The following is an 18,842-nucleotide window of genomic DNA, read 5'->3' as shown; positions in this document are numbered from 1 at the left end:
TCCCCGCCGGCTGACAACCTCCCCACCGGCTGACCCCCTCCTCGGCCCCATCTCCGTCGTCATTGGCCACCCACTTTCTGGCCCCATCCCGCCCCGCCCCCATTTGGATCCCACCCCTTCCCCGCCGGCCGACCCCTCCCCGGCCCCATGGTGCCGTCGGTGGCCCACAAAACCCCTCCCCCCTCGCGGATGGCTCCGCCCCCCAGTGGCCTGATCAACACAAAAAAAAGTTGAAAACTTTACCTCCGATGAATGGTGGATGGTGGGCAATGCGGTCGGACGGCGGATGGCAGACGACGGTGGTGGAGAAGGGCACGTCGGTGGGAAGAGACGGAGGGAGAGCAAGGAGAGAGGGAGAGAGATCATGGAAAGAAGAGGAGGGGGAAAAAAAGGGTTTCACGCGATTTCGCACGAAGAGACGTCGATTTGATATTGATTGAAAGCAGAAGTATTAGCGACGTATTTTTTCATTGCTAATAACATTATTAGCGATAAAAATTAATTTTCATCGTTAATAATTTTAAACAAAAATTTGTAAAAAAATTATTTGCGATGAAAAAAAAATTTTCGCTAAAAATTTCATCTCTAATAACCTTATTAGCGATGAAAAAATAATTTTCATCACTAATAATTCTCACCAAAAAAAATTTCTCTCATTTTTCAGCAAAAAAAATTTTCTTCCTACCAAAAAAATTATTTACGATGAAAAAAATTTTCATCGTTAAGTAAGTTATTAGCGATGAAAAAGTAATTTTTGTCACTAATAATTTCCATCGAAAAAAGTTACTCTCATTTTTTAAAAAATTATTTGTGATGAAAATAAAATATTACATCATTAATTACCTTATTAGCAGTAAAAAATAATTTTTATCACTAATAATTTTTGTCAAAAAATAAAAAAATTATTTATGATAAAAAAGATTCATCGTCAATAATGTTATTAGCAATGAAAATTAAAATTTCATCACCAATAATTCTACCAAAAAAATAAAAAATTCCCCACTAAAAAAATTTTTCTTCTTAAAAAATTTTTGTAAAAAAATTTATTTGCTATGAAAACTAAATTTTAGTCGTTAATAATTTTATTAGCAATGTAAATATAGTTTTCAATAATAATTTTATAAAAAATTAATTTTAGATTTTTCTCACTAAAAAAATTTTCTATCCAAAAAATTTAACAACAAAAAATGATAGTAAAAAAATATTCATGATAAAAAATAAAATATTAATAAAAATTTATATAAATAATTAATTTATAATTTTTTTTCAAAAAAAATTACATACATAAAAAATTATGTACGCAAAAAAATTATGTAATCATATACCATCGGATGAGAATTGCTTTTCTACTGATACATTGCAGATGTTAACTAACAATCAAACATAATTTATAATTAAAAAAATTTAACTAATTAGATTTATTTTTTTGATGATAATACTGCTATGAGTTGATCGAAAGATTTGAATAGATATCTAAACTCAAATTTAATCTGCGAGCAGCTAAGATCCTTGAGATCTGACGCAAAAGGAGTATAGTAGAAAGGATAATACCTGCTCAAGAGTATGTCAATCTTAGGATAAATCTTGAACTGGATAGCAATAATAAGAGTTCAGCTAGTTAGAGAGTATCTGCGATAAACAATCATCGCATACTAATTAAGATCATAAATGCACTCTTGAAAAATAATACTGAAGGACCCAACAAAGGCCTTCTGTATATAGTTTAGAAGTATATAATACAATTTAATCCATCGAACAGTTGATAAAGTTTTATTCTTTATACAGTTGAAAGTTAATAAAGTTTTGTTCTTTATAAAGATCAAATACTATATGAATAACTTTTTTGTAGATTATGTTTTAACGTATAAAGATTCAGTATCATCTCCTTTCTATGTTCTTGGGCAGTTATAAGGTCTTTGTACTTTGTGATCTTTGGGCAGTCCATAAAACTAACAACCTATGCAAAATTGAGCAATGACACAAATCAGAGAAACTTAAAGATGAAAAGTATTGTCGCAAATAATGATCAACTTTTATTTTTTTTCATCGTAAATAATAGACTATTTATGATGAAAAATATATTTTCATCGCAAACACTAAGTTATTTACGACATAATATTTTCATCACAAATAATCTATAATTTTTATATTTTTTAAATTTTTTATTTTTTTCAAAATATTGATAATAAAAATATTTTTATCATAAATAATTGATTATTTATAAAAAAAAAAATTTTATCACTAATAATCTATAGTTTTTAATTTTTTAAATTTTTTAATTTTTTTCATCTATTAGCTATGAAAAATTTTTATCATAAATAATTAGGTATTTATGATGAAAAGCCACTATCCATTGTAAATACTCGATTATTTATGATGTAATATTTTCATCATAAATAATCTATAATTTTTAAATTTTTAAAAATTTTTATTTTTTTAAATATTAGCGATGAAAATTTTTCATCGTAAATAGTTGAGTATTTACGATAGAAAATGACTTTTCATCGTAAATACTCAAGTAATGGTGATATAATATTTTTATCGCTAATAATCTATAGTTTTTAAATTTTTTAAATTTTTAATTTTTTTATGTATTAGCGATGAAAAATTTTTATCATAAATAATTAGATATTTATGAAGAAAAATTATTTTCTATCACTAATACTCTAGTATTTATGATGTAATATTTTAATCATAAATAATCTATAATTTTTAAATTTTTAAAATTTTTTATTTTCTTTCAAATATTAGCGATGATAATTTTGTATCGTAAATACTAGAGTATTGATGATGAAAAATTACTTTGCATCACTAATACTCAAGTATTTATGACGTAATATTTTTATCATTAATAATCTATAGTTTTTAAATTTTTAAAATTCTTTAACATTTTTTATCTATTAGCGATGAAAATATTTCATCACAAATACTTACGTATTAGCGATGCAAAGTTATTTTTCATTGTAAATACTTCACTATGTACAACATAATATTTTTATCATAAATAATCTATAATTTTTAAATTTTTAAATTTTTTTATTTTTTTTAAATATTAGCGATGAAAATTTTTCATCATAAATAGTTAAGTATTTACGATGAAAAATGACTTTCTATCGTAAATACTTAAGTATTTGCAACGTAAAATTTTTATCGCTAATAATTTATAGTTTTTCAATTTTTAATATGTTTCAATTTTTTTCATGTATTAGCGAAGAAAAAATTTTATCATAAATAATTAGATATTTATGATGAAAAATTATTTTTCATCATCAATACTCAAATATTTATGATGTAATATTTTTATCATAAATAATCTATAATTTTTAATATTTTTAATATTTTTTATTTTTTAAATATTAGCGATAAAATTTTTTTATCATAAATAATACAGTATTTGCAATGAAAGTTTAGTTTTCATCATCAATACTCTATTATTTATGATGTAATATTTTCATCATAAATAAAATATAATTTTTAATTTTTTTTAAAAAAAATTAAATATTAATGATAAAAAAATTTTATTTGGCCCCCCTTCTCTCCTTTTTTTTTTGGATGATAGACTACCTCAAAATTATAACGGGTTGTTATTTGGCCCACAAATATCATCAGTTTTGAAACATACTATCGCCCATGTCCTCACAGCAGCCGTTATGATGGCTCGTATCAACAAACGAGAGTGAAATAATGACATATTTTAAACATTTTATATTTTATTTAAAGATTTTGATATTTTACATCCCAAAATATTTTATTATTAAACAAAAACACCGTTCCAGCAATGGTTATGTATTCTTGGCGTTCTGAAAATGGCTACTGAGCATGGCAGTCAAAAATCCCTGGCTTGACTGGTGATGGAAAAGTTCCTGTAAGCACGCATGTTCGGCAGCAAAAAATGCAATACAACTAATGGTTTCCCTCTAAATTTTCTGATTTATACGTTTCTGATGCAAGCAAAAGTCGCAATTGATTTCAGAAGAAGTGAAATAGAAATACCTCATTTAATTTAACCGCAAGCACGCGCGTTTAAAGTAGGAATTGACCGCACGAGGAAGAAGAACTTCAGTACAAGGGAGAAATGTTCGTTTACGTTATATAGGAATTGACCACAGGAGGAATTAACTTATATAGGATCTTACACCAACATCTCCCACTTCAGTATGCAATTTTTTTTCCTGTGGGCAAACACTTCAATAAATCTCGGAGGAAAATACACTTACTAATTCAGTATTATCACAATCTATCAGGCTTTTTATTTGCCCATTTATTCATTGAATATCTCATACATATATAGTTTTTTAAAATGTTGATTGGTAGAACATTGGATCAAATGAACCGACGGGAAAAAATGTAGCATGAAAACCCTAGATAGCCATACTTTTGAGGACAACAGTCTCCATAGTGAGCCCTGGACCGAATCCATAGAGCACTCCCCAATCAAGCCCCTCTCCGGTGGTTCCTTTTCCTTCCTCCGCAGACCACTTCCTCATCTCGTCCATTATGAAGAACACACAAGCGCTCGACATATTTCCATACTCACTAAGCACGTGCCGTGTTGCTCGTAGCTTCTCTGGCTTCAGCTTCAATTTCGACTCAAATGCATCAAGTATGGCCGGACCACCAGGGTGCGCAATCCAGAACAAAGAATTCCAGTCGGAGATACCCAATGGCTGGAATGCCTCCTCCAGGCTCTTCTCGATGTTCTTAGAGATAATGGTGGGGACTTGGTTGAGAAGGTGGAAGGTGAGGCCCACTTCCCTAAGGTGCCCTTCGATGGCCCCTTCACTGTCTGGCAATATTAATTGTGCCGCTGAAGCCATTTCAAAGAGTGGCCTCTCAACATCTGGCATTGGATCAGCTCCGACGATGAGTGCTGCTGCACCATCGGCGAAGAGAGCCTGGCCTACGAGATTGTCGAAGTGGATGTCGTCGGTGCCTCGGAAGGTGACGACAGTGATCTCGGAGCATACGACAAGCACACGAGCACCCTTGTTGTTCTCAGCAAGGTCCTTAGCAATGCGGAGCACGGTTCCTCCGGCAAAGCAACCCTGGTGATAGAGCATGACTCGTTTGACAGATGGGTTGAGACCGAGGAGCCTAATGAGCTGGTAGTCTGCTCCAGGCATGTCGACGCCACTAGTGGAGCAAACAACAAGGTGGGTGATGTTGGACTTGGGACGACCCCACTCCTTGAGAGCCTTCACGGCTGCCTCCTTCCCCAGCTTCGGCACCTCCTCCACCAGGATGTCCTGACGGGCATCGAGAGAGGATGCCATGTAGGCACACATATTTGGGTTCTCCTTGAGAACATCCTCGGTGAGGTACATGTACCGTTTCTTGATCATGGATTTCTCACCTTCAAAATGATGCAACAAATTAACCAGTGTCAGGAAATGGGAGACGCGTGCAATTAATATCTTTTCTTCATTAATTTAGATAATAATAATATTGATCATTTTGTTTCTCATCAAGAAGCATAGTTAGTTTAATAGAGAAAAAATCTTGTCGTAGCTAGGATGATGTCAATCACTAATGAGAAGATGAAGAGATACTGAGATTATGACAGGGTTAATCTGGAACTGCCCGAGAGAGTATGGATATGTATGCAAGCATGATTTGGATAAAAATGTATTACGAACAGCTCCCTTCGGATTCTCTTTTTTTTCGTTTTTCTTTTGAGAAGAAAGATGGAAGCTAGGAAGGCTCCGGCTCCCTCCATATCATGGATGCATGCTAAGGAGTGATGAGATGGGCAAACGTCCCTGAGTGCTGGGTTTGTGTACATAATAAGCAAAAATATACGAGGAAGCAAGGCATGCAACAATTATATAAGCTCTTACATATGCGCTTGAACTTCTCTTTCAGCTCGACCTTGTGCTCATTTTTGGTGATTCGAAAGTAGAAGTCGGGGTAGGTGCTCTGGTCGACGGCATGAGGAGGGTTGGCGGTTCCGATGGCCATGATCGTTGCTGGGCCGTTGGCCCTCTGTGCCTTGCGGATGGACTGGATGTTGGCCATTCTATGTGGAAGAGAGATGAGAGATGGGCAGTGGTTATTGAAGGTTTAATTGTTTAGGGAAGAAGGCTGAGGAGTGAGGAGTGGTATGCCGTTGGCTCCCATATATATAGCCCTCTGGGTGGATCATTATAAAATGAGTGGATGGCAACAGTCTTCGATGGCCGTTGACTGGCCACGGCTCGTCCTGTCCCAGCTACCAAAAAAGTAGCCCGTGCTATCCACCAACCTCTTGAGTTTGTCTTGTTAGGTTGCTCCTTGAGGCAAGGAGTCGCTCTCCCATAAGACCAACTTGTTCTTATCTTCGTCCCTTGGTCAGTCGGAGCCGCTAAGGATCTAGGCTAGATGGATGTAGAACTTTTCTGCGCAACTTTTCTGTAGCCTATTTCGATTTAAGCCCCTTTGCTACGAAATCCCAAATCCAGCCAAAGAAACGGTATCCAACCCTTCTTGCGGCTGCTGCTCCTCCGACACGCTCCTCACGCTGGATTTAGTATCTGTTGGATTACGATTGGATGTTTGTAAATGACGTCCGCGTCCCAGTCAGAAAACCCCCAACAACAGCAGCAGATCGATCACCATCTGCAGCCGGGCGGAAGCGCCACCGCGTCGCCGGTTGCTGCCCCACCGCCGCCCAGCGGGAAGCTCTCCTTTGAGGAGATCTCCAAGTACTTCTCTCTCCCCATCGCGGAGGCCGCATCTAGCCTCGGTACTTCTTTCTTCCTATTTTGCCTCATGATTTCTGTTGCAAGAATTCAATTTTAGGGTGTTTCTTTTTTGGTTTGATGTGTTCGAGCGAAGATCTCTTCTTTTGACGTTGAGAAGCTTGGATTTTTCTCGTGTTGACATGTAGTGTCCTGATCATGTCTTTTTTGTCTTCGAGAAGTTCTTGGATTGGTTTTTCTTGATTCTTTGGCTGACGAAAGATCTAATCTTCTGAGGTGGACAAACTTGGATTTTTCTTCCATTGGCATGTAATGGCTTGCTTATGTCCTTTTTTTTGTCTTCTAGAATTTCTCAGATCTGTTTTATTTGATCTTTGGCAGATCATTAGCTTCAAAATTCCTTCTTGTTGTGGGAGATGGCTTGAGGCATTTCTTGAACTAAAAATTGAAGGTGTACAACTTGATTTCCCCCCTTTTCTTGCTCCATTCTGTTTGCTTTCATTATCATTGTTGTCAGAATGCTTCATTGTTCTTTTGCTGGAGGAAAGCGAAACATTTGTGCTTGGCAATGTTAAAGACGGTTTCTTGTTTTTCTTAGACCCAATTAAATATATGAGATTTCTATTTAAATCATAGGCAAGATTGTTAATGATGATAACTGATTGTAGTGTTCAAGAGCATGTTTTTAGTCATACTAGTGAAATGCCACTTTTGTCAAGAGAACATCGTGAAAGGCTGAAAGCATCCTGGTATTCATTAAATGACATGTTAAAGTGCAAATATGATATTGCTATGGATGATATGTATGACTTCAAAGTTACTCACATGGTTCAGATCTTAACTGTGACTAAGGTCCATTGACCTATTTAGCTTAGTCCTAAGAGTTAAACTTAAGGGCTTGTTTGGTTCGTGGGGAGAATTATTCCTCACTAGAATGTTTTTCCTAGAAAGCTGATTTCTAGGAATATGATGTCTAGGAAAGTGGTTTTGGCATGCTTGATTGACCATTGGAAAGTGGCACATTGCAAAGTGCCTTATATTTGGTTGAGCATCTATGTTCTTAGAAAAGCTATATAAAATACATATTATATCCTTAATAAAAGAAAAAATCTTACCCGATTCTATTCATGGTTTTAAGGGCACGTTTGGTAAAAAAAGGATCCGAATTTTCTTCTTGTGGACATGGGTTTTTCTTTCCTGCGAAATATGAGAAGTATAAACCCATGGGAATGCCACTTTCTAATCTCTCTGTCTCTTCCGAAAACTCCAACCAAACAAGAGGGGTTCCTTCATTTTCTTGTTGACCATATTTTCCCCGTCTCTTCCCATGAACCAAACGAGTCCTAAGAATTTGTTTTCCACCATAGAGATACCAAATCATATTTGCCCCCATTATGTTCTAGGGCATAGGATGCTATTTTAATTTATCTTTTTTCTTTGATTCGAATATCTTTTTTTTTTTAAAGTCTCGTTTATTCTTTTTATTAGATTCTCTATTGTATGGTTTTTCAGTTGGCTGAGAGATAGAAACATATTAAACAAATGAAAATTTTAACCTCATTGCTTCTCGATTAATGCCCAGAAATGAATAGGAAAGAGAAAGGAGGAAAACTAAGCAGAACCATCTTAGAACTATGTAGATTTTGGATTAATCTTTTGTTTCCCTTTTTGAGTGCCTGATTTGATCTACATCATTTTTATTTTGTTTAAAAATTGCTGTTTTCAGGTTTCTTTGTTTTTAATAAGTATGATCCTAATTATTTCAAATGCTCCATCTTGCTTCCTCTCACTTTCTAGGTTCACACTTCGTTCCTGCTCGTGCTTCGTGCAACTCTAGTTGAGACAAGCTTTTGTTATGTTTGAGACTTTTTGAAGGTTTGCTATCCCATCATTTTCAGAACAAAATTGACCACAAATCAATAACTGAAAAAGGAAGGAGGCAATTTTTGGGCTTTGTGGTTTTCATGTGTTGGAAATCAGTTTGAATCTTTTGACATATTGAGGAATGATTTGAATGCATATAAGAGTTGAAAATAGGATTTTTAATATATGTTTTAGATCAGACTAGTTTCATAACATTTATGAATTAACTCAAATTAATAAAGGGGGAGCAGAAGTTGAAGAGGAGACACGTTTATTGCTTTGATGTTTACATAGGAACTCGGGCCACAAATTTTCAATTCTTCCCATTCTATGGTCAGTCAGATGGATAATCAGATGGATTCTCAAGTCATATAGTAGTGTGGAGCCTCAGTTTAATTTTCTAAGCTACCTCACTTAACACTGCCCATTATGATAGCTATATAATTGAAAAACTTAGTCATAGATGTATTTTTGAAAACTTCTGGTATGTGAAGCTGAGGAAGTTATCCCTCAATTACAATTCAGAATTATAGAACCTTCAACTGCAATTCAGAATTGTGTAACACAGCCAATTGTTATTCTTGTTAAACAACCTTAATGACATATCACGCTGACTGTAGAACATTTGCATAGTCATGAAAAGGCGTAAAAAAAAAAATTATAATAAATTACTTAGACTTTTTATGTGATTGAAATTGTTATTTATTGCAGTTCCAATGGTCATGGTTATTGTCGTCTTGATCAATGATATCCACGTTAGATGATTGTTTTTAGGTAGGGAAGGTATGCTCAGGGTTAGGCATCTATGATGTGGTACTATAGTATGCCCTTCCAGAAATATGCTGAATTCAAAATAGAAGGACAGATGCTATTAAAAAAAAAATGGTTCTTTAGGTTACTGCATATCACATTGACCGTATGTAGGTAGAAGAAGCAGAAGTGGAAGGGAGAAGGAGAATGGATTGGTGTGGTAGAGGATGGAGTGAGAGGCAGGGAGGGATAGGAGGAAGTTGGGGGTGGAGGGGAAGGAGATGTGGAAGGCCAGAAGTTGACTGGAAACTGGTCGGATGCTCCTAGATGGAGCCAGAGGTGTGGAAGGCCAAGCAAAATGAGTTTTGCAAGTTTCTGGAAGGGGAAGTGATCCAACTTAAAGTCAGATGGAATTCAAAGAGGGTGCCATTGTTGGATGTAAAAATAAAATAGAGAATAGAAGGAATGGACTCTATTTTGCAACTGAAACTTAATAAGGTCAAAATGCCCCTCCACTCAAATGTTGTTTGTGAATATCCTAATTTAGAAGAGCAAAAAAATATTCATTAGTTTTTAGTGCCAAATTGAAACGACTGAAATTTGTGGCTACTGGATCAAAAATTTGAATATGCTATTCTGTTAATTGGCCAAATTTCCTTGTCTCTTGAAACTTGCTGGACTTGTTTAGTAGGTAATCAACAATAAGTTGTAGAATTTCTTTGTGCAAATTTCTCTTTCCAAAATGCTGTAATTTAACTGTAGATTCCAAAATGGTGGGAAGGAGACTTGTTGTGTTATGTTAAATGTTGACATCTGTGTCATATATATAATGGAGTTTGAATAATGTGCTTTTTGCAGGTGTTTGTACTAGTGCATTGAAGAGGATATGCCGTGAAAATGGTATTATAAGGTGGCCATATCGTAAGGTCTGTCCAATCCATAAGATGTATTTTATTCGTATCCAATACTGCATTATTTCTTGTTTAGGAATACCATCATCTCATACTGATTATGGGTTAAAAATACATAGAAATTTTTTAAGTATTTTCTATCTATTATGCTCATATTGTAAAATGGCCTTCTTTTAAAATGATATGTTTTTGTAAATAGCATGAAAATAAACTTTCTTAGTTATAACTTGCTAGCTGGAATCTTTACCTAAGATGCCCTCCTCTCTGAAATCTTGCTTTCTAAGAACTTCCTCTGTTCTTTTCTTTTTCCTTTTCTGAATGCTTTTCTTACCCTCCACACTTGTATGCGCTAATGGTTTAGTAGCTAGATGCTACGTCATATGTGCGCATCATACAAAATTACATATATAGACACCTGCACATGTACATCAATTGATACAACAGTGAGAGAGAGAGAGAGAGAGAGAAATGTGCTTTAGGTTGACTTCTATTTGTGATCTGATATGCTTTGGCAAGCTTAACACTTGAATTTTTTTCTACCAATGCTGATTTATCTAACTTTTCCTAGAAGATTTCATTGTACTTTCTATATAAATTAGAGACATTTTTATGCTAAACAAAGTCTAATCCTACGGATTCTGCATGAATACTGCTTCTAATGCAAGGTATATATTGCTTCGAAATAAATGATTTATCATCTAGAAACTTGGAATACTGGATACAAATCATTTCTTCATACCTTCCATCTATAATTTTTATTTCAATGGATTCCTTTTAACCATTTCAACACCCTGTATAATTCATAATGATATATGCACATAAATGTGTATACATTTGATCATAATGAAATTGGTAAATATTTGAGATCATTGTTAATATCTTGAATGAAATCAGAATTGTTGGGTATAAAACACCCCCCCAGCCGAAGTTCGTGTCAGGAGTGACCCCTCGGAGATTCTACCGGCGTCCGATCTGCGGCGGCAGGAAGACTTCGTCCGGACTCCTACGGGAGCTGGACTTCGTCCCCGACTTCAGCGGCAGGAAGACTTCGTCCGGACTCCTACGGGAGCTGGACTTCGTCCCCGACTTCAGCAGCAAGAAGACTCCACTCGGACTCCTACGGGAGCCGGACTCCGTCCCCAGTTTCGGCTGCAGGAAGACTTCGTCCGGGCTCCCACGGGAGCCGGACTTCGTCCCCGACTTCAGCGGCAGGAAGACTTCGTCCGGACTCCCACGGGAGCCGGACTTCGTCCCCGACTTCAGCGGCAGGAAGACTTCGTCCGGACTCCCACGGGAGCCGGACTTCGTCCCTGACTTCAGCGGTAAGAAGACTTCGTCCGGACTCCTACGGGAGCCGGACTGCGTCTCCGACTTCAGCGGCAGGAAGACTTCGTCCGGACTCTTACGGGAGCCGGACTGCGTCCCCGACTTCAGCGGCAGGAAGACTTCGTCCGGACTCCTACGGGAGCCGGACTTCGTCCCCCACTTCAACTGTAGGAAGACTTCATCCGTACTCCTACGGGAGCCGGACTTCGTCCCGGACTCCGATTGCAGGTAAACTTCGTCCGGACTCCTACGGGAGCCGGACTTCGTCCCCCACTTCAACTGTAGGAAGACTTCGTCCGGACTCCCACGGGAGCCGGACTTCCATCCTGAACTCCTGTTGCAGGTCTTGGCCGAGATTCCTCGACAAATGATCCCCATCCGAGCTTCTGCGGAGATCGGACTCCAATCGAACTTCGGCCGAAAGGTCTGGATCCTCTGGCAGGCCCCAGTAACGGCCATGACTCTGCTCCACCTCCTGCGACGGATCCCACGCGGCTCCATCACTCCCTGGCAGGCTTCAGTAACAGCCACGACTCTGCTCCACTTCCTGCGACGGATCCCACGCCGTTCCACTTTCCGCAACAGACTCCACGTGGCGAGCCATGATGACCGCCACGACTCCACCCCATTACTCTTCATAATAAACTCGTCCTGGCCACGAGCGGCCCACGACTAGGCGGTTATAAACGTCGCTATCAATCCGTCGCTCCTTCCGTCTATAAAAAGAGGATCCCAGATACGTTATTCTCTAAGCTCTAATTTCCATCCCAAAATTATGCTAAAATTTTCGTTCGAGCACTCCATTCTTGTTGAGGCAGAGAACTGACTTGAGCATCGGAGGGTCTTGTCGGAGCAATCCCAACTTCGGTTTAGACTTCTTTTGCAGGTCCCGGCGGCGACCGCGACTCCCTCGACTCCAGCTTCTCCGACGCAGACGGATTTTTGCACCAACAGGATTGGCGCTAGAGGAAGGGCTGTGTCTTCGCAGTACCCTTGTTCTTAAAGGAGCGCTCAACGGGACCGCCTCCGGCCATCTTTTCCGCTCCTTCCCCCACAGATCTTCGCCCGATGCCTCTCCGCAAAGCATCCGCACAGCGACCCACGGCCTCTGCGGTCAGATCTCAGGCTCCGACCTCGCCTCCAGTTTCTCAGGCTCCTCCGGCAACGGCCGCCGGCATGGAGCGGTCAGACAATCGGCCTCCGACGGATTTCGCCAACACTATCTCGGAAGAATCCCGGCAGGGAGCGGCCGGCGTATTGGCCGGACCTCCCAAGCGGCAAAAGATCGAGGAATCCATAACTTTCACTGAAGAAGATGCTCGGGGAGTTCAATTTCCTCATAACGACGTAGTTGTGGTTTCCTTGAATATAGCTAATTACGATGTCCGTCGCATTCTAGTCGACAATGAAAGTTCGGCCGACATTTTGTTTTACGACGCCTTCTCAAGAATGTCCATCCTTGACGGCCATTTGGGGCCGATTAGCTCCCCTCTGGTAGGGTTTACCGGCGATGCGGTCCCGGTGGAGGGAGTAATAACTTTAACTGTAGCTGCGGGTCGATATCCAAAACAATCCAGAGCTCTGGTGAATTTCCTGGTGGTGAAGGCGCCGTCAGCCTACAACGCAATCCTCGGCCGACCTGGCCTCAACGCTCTTCGAGCCGTCGTGTCAACCTACCATTTGAAATTGAAATTTCCTACCAATCAGAGGGTCGGAGAAGTCAGGGGAGACCAAGCCCTGGCCAGACACTGCCACAACATAGCCTTGCAAAGAAGTGACCAATCCGACCTCTGTCTAGTTGATGGGCTGGACGCCCGCGACGACTTCGCTGAGGAGAGGGGCGGCCCAATCGAAGATCTGGTTTCGATCCCTTTGAACGACGGGAATGCGGAGCATGTGGTGAAGATCGGCTCCAACCTGGGGGAAGAGGTGCGGACGCGTCTCATCGATTTTCTACGAAAGAATGCGGACGTTTTCGCTTGGGTTCCAGCAGACATGCCAGGGATTGACACAGAAGTCATGGAACACCGTCTGGCCGTTGATCTAAAGCATCGACCGATGAAAGAAAAAATCCGGGGTCACGCACCGGAGAGGCAGAAAGCGATAGCCGAGGAAGTGGACAAACTCCTGAAAGTCGGATTCATTAGAGAAGTCAAGTATCTTGACTGGATTTCCAACGTCGTCCTAGTCAAAAAGGTAAACGGCAAGTGGAGGATGTGTATAGACTTCAAAAAGCTGAATAAAGCCTGCCCAAAGGACAGCTATCCTCTGTCCAGAATTGATCAACTGGTGGATGCAACCTCGGGCCATGAGCTCCTCACTTTTATGGATGCATTCTCCGGCTATAACCAAATCAGGATGGCACCGGAAGACGAAGAAAAGACTGCTTTCATCACTAACCGTGGCCTTTACTGTTACAGGGTCATACCTTTCGGCCTAAAAAATGCAAGCGCAACCTACCAACGGCTGGTGAACAAAATCTTCAAGGAGCAGATCGGCCGCAATATAGAGGTCTACGTGGACGACATGCTCGTGAAAAGCAAATCTTCCATGAACCATGTCGCCGACCTCGAGGAGACCTTCGACGCCCTCCGAAAATATAAGATGAAGCTGAACCCGACTAAATGTGCTTTCGGAGTAACCTCGGGGAAGTTCCTGGGCTTCATGGTATCGGGACGTGGAATTGAAGCCAACCCAGAGAAAATTCGCGCCATCCAGGAGATGGCCGCCCCGAAGTCGATAAAAGAGGTTCAGTGCCTTACAGGGAGGGTGGCAGCCCTGAATCGCTTCGTTGCGAGGTCGGCCGAACGGTGCTTGCCCTTCTTCCAAACCTTCAAGCGGCCGAAGAACTTCTGTTGGACCGCTGAGTGCCAACAGACGTTTGAAGAGCTAAGGAGCTACCTCGGCTCGCCTCCGTTGTTGGCGAAGCCCGAGCCTGAAGAGGAACTATTTTTGTACCTGGCGATCTCCCCCATGGCTCTCGCAGCAGTCCTTGTCAAGGAAGAAGAAAAAGTCCAGCGGCCGATCTACTACATCAGTCGCATGTTGAGAGACGCCGAAACTAGGTATACTAAATTAGAGAAACTAACTTACGCCCTGTTAATTGCAGCCCGGAGGCTCCGACCCTACTTTCAAGAGCACACCGTAACGCTGCTCACCGACCAATCGATCAAGGCGATTCTACACCGGGCGGATGCCTCCGGGAGGATGGCGAAATGGACGATCGAGCTCACAGAATTCGATATCAACTATCGACCTAGACCAGCAGTGAAAGCCCAGATATTGGCAGATTTTATAGTGGAGTGCACTATCCCGGAGGAGGCCGAATCTGAACAGGGCGAAATTGACGGCCTGGAACCCCGATCGAACTCCCCCAAAGAAGAAGCAGACCCCTCTGGTTGCTTTTGGGCCCTCTACGTGGACGGGTCTTCCAACGTGTCGGGAGCAGGCACGGGCCTGATCTTGATCAGTCCAGAGGGAATCGTCGCGGAATACGCTCTGCGCTTCGAGTTTCCTATGACAAACAATGGAGCAGAATATGAAGCTCTGATCGCAGGATTGAAGATCGCCAAAGAGTTGGGAGTAGATCGGCTCCAAGTTCACAGCGACTCCCAACTGGTAGTGGGACAAGTCAGCGGAAACTACGAAGCACGGGAAGACAGCATGGCTAAGTATCTTGAAAAGGTAAAGGAGCTCGTCCCCGCCTTCAGTAGCTTCAACATCAGGCAGATTCCAAGGATGAAAAATACCAGGGCCGATCTTCTTTCCAAACTAGCTACGCTGGCCCCGGCCGAATTGCCCAAGGATGTTCTCTTTGAAGTTCGGAAGTGCCCGAATACGGAAGAATCGCGGCCCGTGATGGAAATTGACCACGAGCCCAGTTGGATCGACCCACTGATAGCATACCTCAGAGACGGGGTTCTCCCTCATGATGCAAAAGAAGCTCGGAAGCTCAGAAATCAAGCCTCCCGATACATCCTTTATGAGGGCAAGTTGTACAAGAGATCATACTCTTTGTCCCTTTTAAAATGTCTCCGACCTTCGGAAGCTGACTACGCCTTGTGGGAGGTGCATGAAGGAATCTGCGGAAGCCATCTGGGGGCTAGATCCTTGTCCCACAAGTTGCTCCGTCAAGGATATTACTGGCCGACTATGCATCGTGACTCAATTGAATACGTCAGAAAGTGCGATCGATGTCAGAGATATGCCAACATCTAGAGACAGCCCGCCACCGAGCTTACACCCTTGAGTGCCCCATGGCCGTTTGCGCAATGGGGGATGGACATCCTTTGACCCTTTCCCGTGGCGTCGGGGCAGAGGAAGTTCCTCCTGGTAGCGATTGACTATTTCACCAAGTGGGTCGAGGCCGAACCGCTGGCGAAAATCACAGAAGCTAAAGTACAAGACTTCGTCTGGAAGTCAATCGTCTGCAGGTTCGGCCTGCCGAGAACCTAATAACTGATAATGGACGGCAATTCGCGGGAGCGAGATTCGCCGAATTTTGTGAGGACCTAAATATCTCCCACAACTTCACGTCCGTAGCCCATCCTCAGGCGAACGACGAAGCTCTAATTTCCATCCCAAAACTGCTAAAATTTTCATTCGAGCACTCCATTCTTGTTGAGGCAGAGAACTGACTTGAGCATCGGAGGATCTTGTCGGAGCAACCCCAACTCCGGTTTAGACTTCTTTTGTAGGTCCCGGCGGCGATCGCGACTCCCTCGACTCCAGCTTCTCCGACGTAGGTGGATTTTTGCACCAACAAGAATCAAAGTGGGATTCAAATCAAGATTAGGGATAAGATCAAAAATTTTGTATATAAGGAATGCCGTACCATGCCGAACCGCCCGGTACGGGGCATGCCGAACCGTACCGGCGGAGAACCGAGACAGTTCGAGCATGGAAAATGGCACATGCCGGTGCTGGGGAAGAAAAGAGAGAAAAAGAGGAAAAGAGAGGAAGAGAAAGAGAGGAAGAAAAAGAGGGAGGGTGTCCGCCGAAGGGCCGTCGGAGGGCCTCCGATGGGTCGTTGTGGCCGTCGAGTGGCATAAACACCTCCCATAGCTCCACGACGTGAAACAGGGACGATCTGCCCCGATTTTTCATATTTTTTTTAAAAAATATTTTTTTAAATGAAGCCGGCATGGGGTTTGCCGGCTTTACTTAAGTGATGCCGGCAAATCCAGTACCTGCTTCATTTAAATAAATATTTAAAAAAAAATAGAAATAGGGGTGGATCGCCCCTGTTTCACACCACGGAGCTGCAGGGGGCGTAAACGCCGCCTGCGGGCCACGGTGGTCCGCCGGAGGCCCTCCGACAGCCCCTCCGGCAAAAGCCCCTCCCTCCTTTTCTTTTTTCCCCCCTCTTTCTCTATTTCTCTCTCTTTCTCTCTTTTTCTTCTCTGGTTCGGTCTCGTTTTTCTTCGTCGATTCGTCTCGGTTCAGAACGGAACGGAGGCGTGCCGAACCGTACCGCCGGCCGATCGATCTAGCCGCTGATACCGGTTCCACAAACCTTGCTTGTGTAGTTCAGTCCGTGATCATATGACTGGGTACCATCATGCTAAAGATGGACAGATCACCTGTCTCATTATGTTCTTTTAATTTCATTCCACTTCATTGGGGAATGTGATCATTCAAACTGATCAAATAAAAAGAACACTAGCATGAGAAATGTACCATCTGTTCCAACAGGACTCTATTTGCTGTTAGATCAAGTAAAAGGCACATAAGATGTGACAAAGATTTTAATGAAATTGATCCACTTAATCTGAAATTTTAGCTGCTACTTATGAGCATCTTCAGCATGATCTCAAACCAAATTTCAGTTAGATCAAATAACCATTGGCTTGCTTATTAACATAATAGTACAGAAAAGCTTTTTGAAAAAAAGATTCTCGATGATTTCTTGTTCTTTCATTTATGGTAAATCTTTTTATAGCTCCCACTCAAAAAGTTCTCTTTAGCACATGATAGTCATGTCATCAGCTATCACAGCTCTATTGGTTCTTGAGAGCCTTTTCTGGTGGGGTACAATTTTCATTTTTCCCCCCCTTTTTTATGGTATTGCAACTTATGAACTTCATGTTCCTTTGTTTCTTGCTGGGAAGACTGTGGAAGATATCAGAAAGGATGCTGAAAGAGAGAGAAATAAAGAGCTAACTGAGTTGCCAAAGATAGCGAACCAAAGAACTGATGTTTCAAAAGTGATGCCTTCAACGTCTGTTGGTTCATCATCAACAACCTAGCGAGCAAAGCTGCCTTACTGTTTTAGTGCAAAAAAACTCTTCATTTTTATTTTTATCTGACAATGTTTAACATAATGCAACATATCTTTTGTCTGTACATGACTGCTTTGTCAAGTTAGTATCTTTTACACATTTCAGTGCTTCTTCCAGTACTTAGAATGGTACACCTTACAATGTAGCATACTGGTTCATTTGAAAATTTCCCCATCTGTTAAAATTATCTTTTTCCGAAAATATGTGAATCACAAGGAGATATTTCTCCCGAAACAATAAAGACAACTAAAAGATACTGGCTCTTTTCTTTGTGATATTGATGTTAAATAATTTTTGCACCAATCTTGGATAACTAAATACACTACTGATAGGGGCTAAATTTATCTCTCAGAGTCTCACCATTTTAATTTATTTCCCGAAGTTCTCATGCTTAGTTCTGTATCCCCCGAATTAATTACATAGAAGGGTAGCAACAATTATTAATTGTTTAACAACCTTTTAGAATTTTATTAACCGATCCGATATCAACTATTGTGATCAAAAGTTTAGATAAATGGACGGTCTCTCATTTTAATATTTTGTTTGGTCAAGTCATTAAAGATATCCTGAAGGATTAGAAAAGAATATCTAGAGAGAGTAAGAAAGGTATTTGCTTTTGTTCTCAGAAAACTAAAATAGGCAAAGAAAGACCAAATTTTCAATTAGTTTAAGTGCTTCGTATTGCTTTTTCAGTTCTGTGGACTAAGCATCATAGAGCTCATTTTCGCAAAAACTAGGTGCTTTCAAGCTATTAGATGTTATTTTTATTTTAGTGCAGTGAACCCCACGTTCTGTGCACTCAATATGTGTTAGCTATTTGTGAATGTAACTTGTAATTTGACGTTGTAACTATGTGATGAAAGTGTTTTAGCAGGCAACTGCAATACATAGATGCTCAGAGGACTGCATAAAATTAGTAAAGTGTCGGTTTCTAGATGAATTATGTTGAAAAATAGATTAAAATAGGAATATATGTACATATGACTAAAAAAATTGCAATATGCTAGGAAAAAATCAAAGGAAATAAAAGGTAA

General features: G+C 40.6%; 2 protein-coding genes across 2 annotated transcripts; one reads left to right on the top strand and one right to left on the bottom strand.

Moving 5' to 3' along the window:
* Positions 1-4,227: 4,227 nt before the first annotated feature.
* LOC140856584 (chalcone synthase-like) lies at positions 4,228-6,097 on the bottom strand. Its single transcript, XM_073254346.1, has 2 exons — positions 5,838-6,097; positions 4,228-5,353 (listed from the first exon to the last, which is right to left on the bottom strand). Exons 1-2 carry the CDS (start codon positions 6,013-6,015, stop codon positions 4,362-4,364), a joined length of 1,170 nt encoding a protein of 389 aa, XP_073110447.1. The 5' UTR covers positions 6,016-6,097; the 3' UTR covers positions 4,228-4,361.
* Positions 6,098-6,319: 222 nt separating this feature from the next.
* On the top strand, positions 6,320-17,907 carry LOC140856583 (uncharacterized). Its single transcript, XM_073254345.1, has 3 exons — positions 6,320-6,721; positions 10,149-10,216; positions 17,638-17,907. The coding sequence occupies exons 1-3, from the start codon at positions 6,538-6,540 to the stop codon at positions 17,773-17,775; spliced, it is 390 nt and encodes a 129-aa protein (XP_073110446.1). The 5' UTR covers positions 6,320-6,537; the 3' UTR covers positions 17,776-17,907.
* The last annotated feature ends 935 nt before the right edge of the window (positions 17,908-18,842 follow it).

The sequence above is a fragment of the Elaeis guineensis genome, chromosome 3, assembly GCF_000442705.2.
Source record: "Elaeis guineensis isolate ETL-2024a chromosome 3, EG11, whole genome shotgun sequence".
Classification (NCBI taxonomy): Eukaryota; Viridiplantae; Streptophyta; class Magnoliopsida; order Arecales; family Arecaceae; genus Elaeis; species Elaeis guineensis.
Note: the sequence above shows the minus strand (reverse complement) of the source record. Positions and strands in the feature narration are given on the sequence as shown.

Excerpts from the sequence above, each read along its gene's own strand:
- LOC140856584 (XM_073254346.1), bottom strand. The coding sequence starts at position 6,015 with ATGGCCAACATCCAGTCCATCCGCAAGGCACAGAGGGCCAACGGCCCA. Across the intron at positions 5,354-5,837 it reads AGAGAAGTTCAAGCGCATAT|GTGAGAAATCCATGATCAAG; the intron begins GTAAGAGCTTAT and ends ATCATTTTGAAG.
- LOC140856583 (XM_073254345.1), top strand. The coding sequence starts at position 6,538 with ATGACGTCCGCGTCCCAGTCAGAAAACCCCCAACAACAGCAGCAGATC. Across the intron at positions 6,722-10,148 it reads GGAGGCCGCATCTAGCCTCG|GTGTTTGTACTAGTGCATTG; the intron begins GTACTTCTTTCT and ends TGCTTTTTGCAG. Across the intron at positions 10,217-17,637 it reads TAAGGTGGCCATATCGTAAG|ACTGTGGAAGATATCAGAAA; the intron begins GTCTGTCCAATC and ends CTTGCTGGGAAG.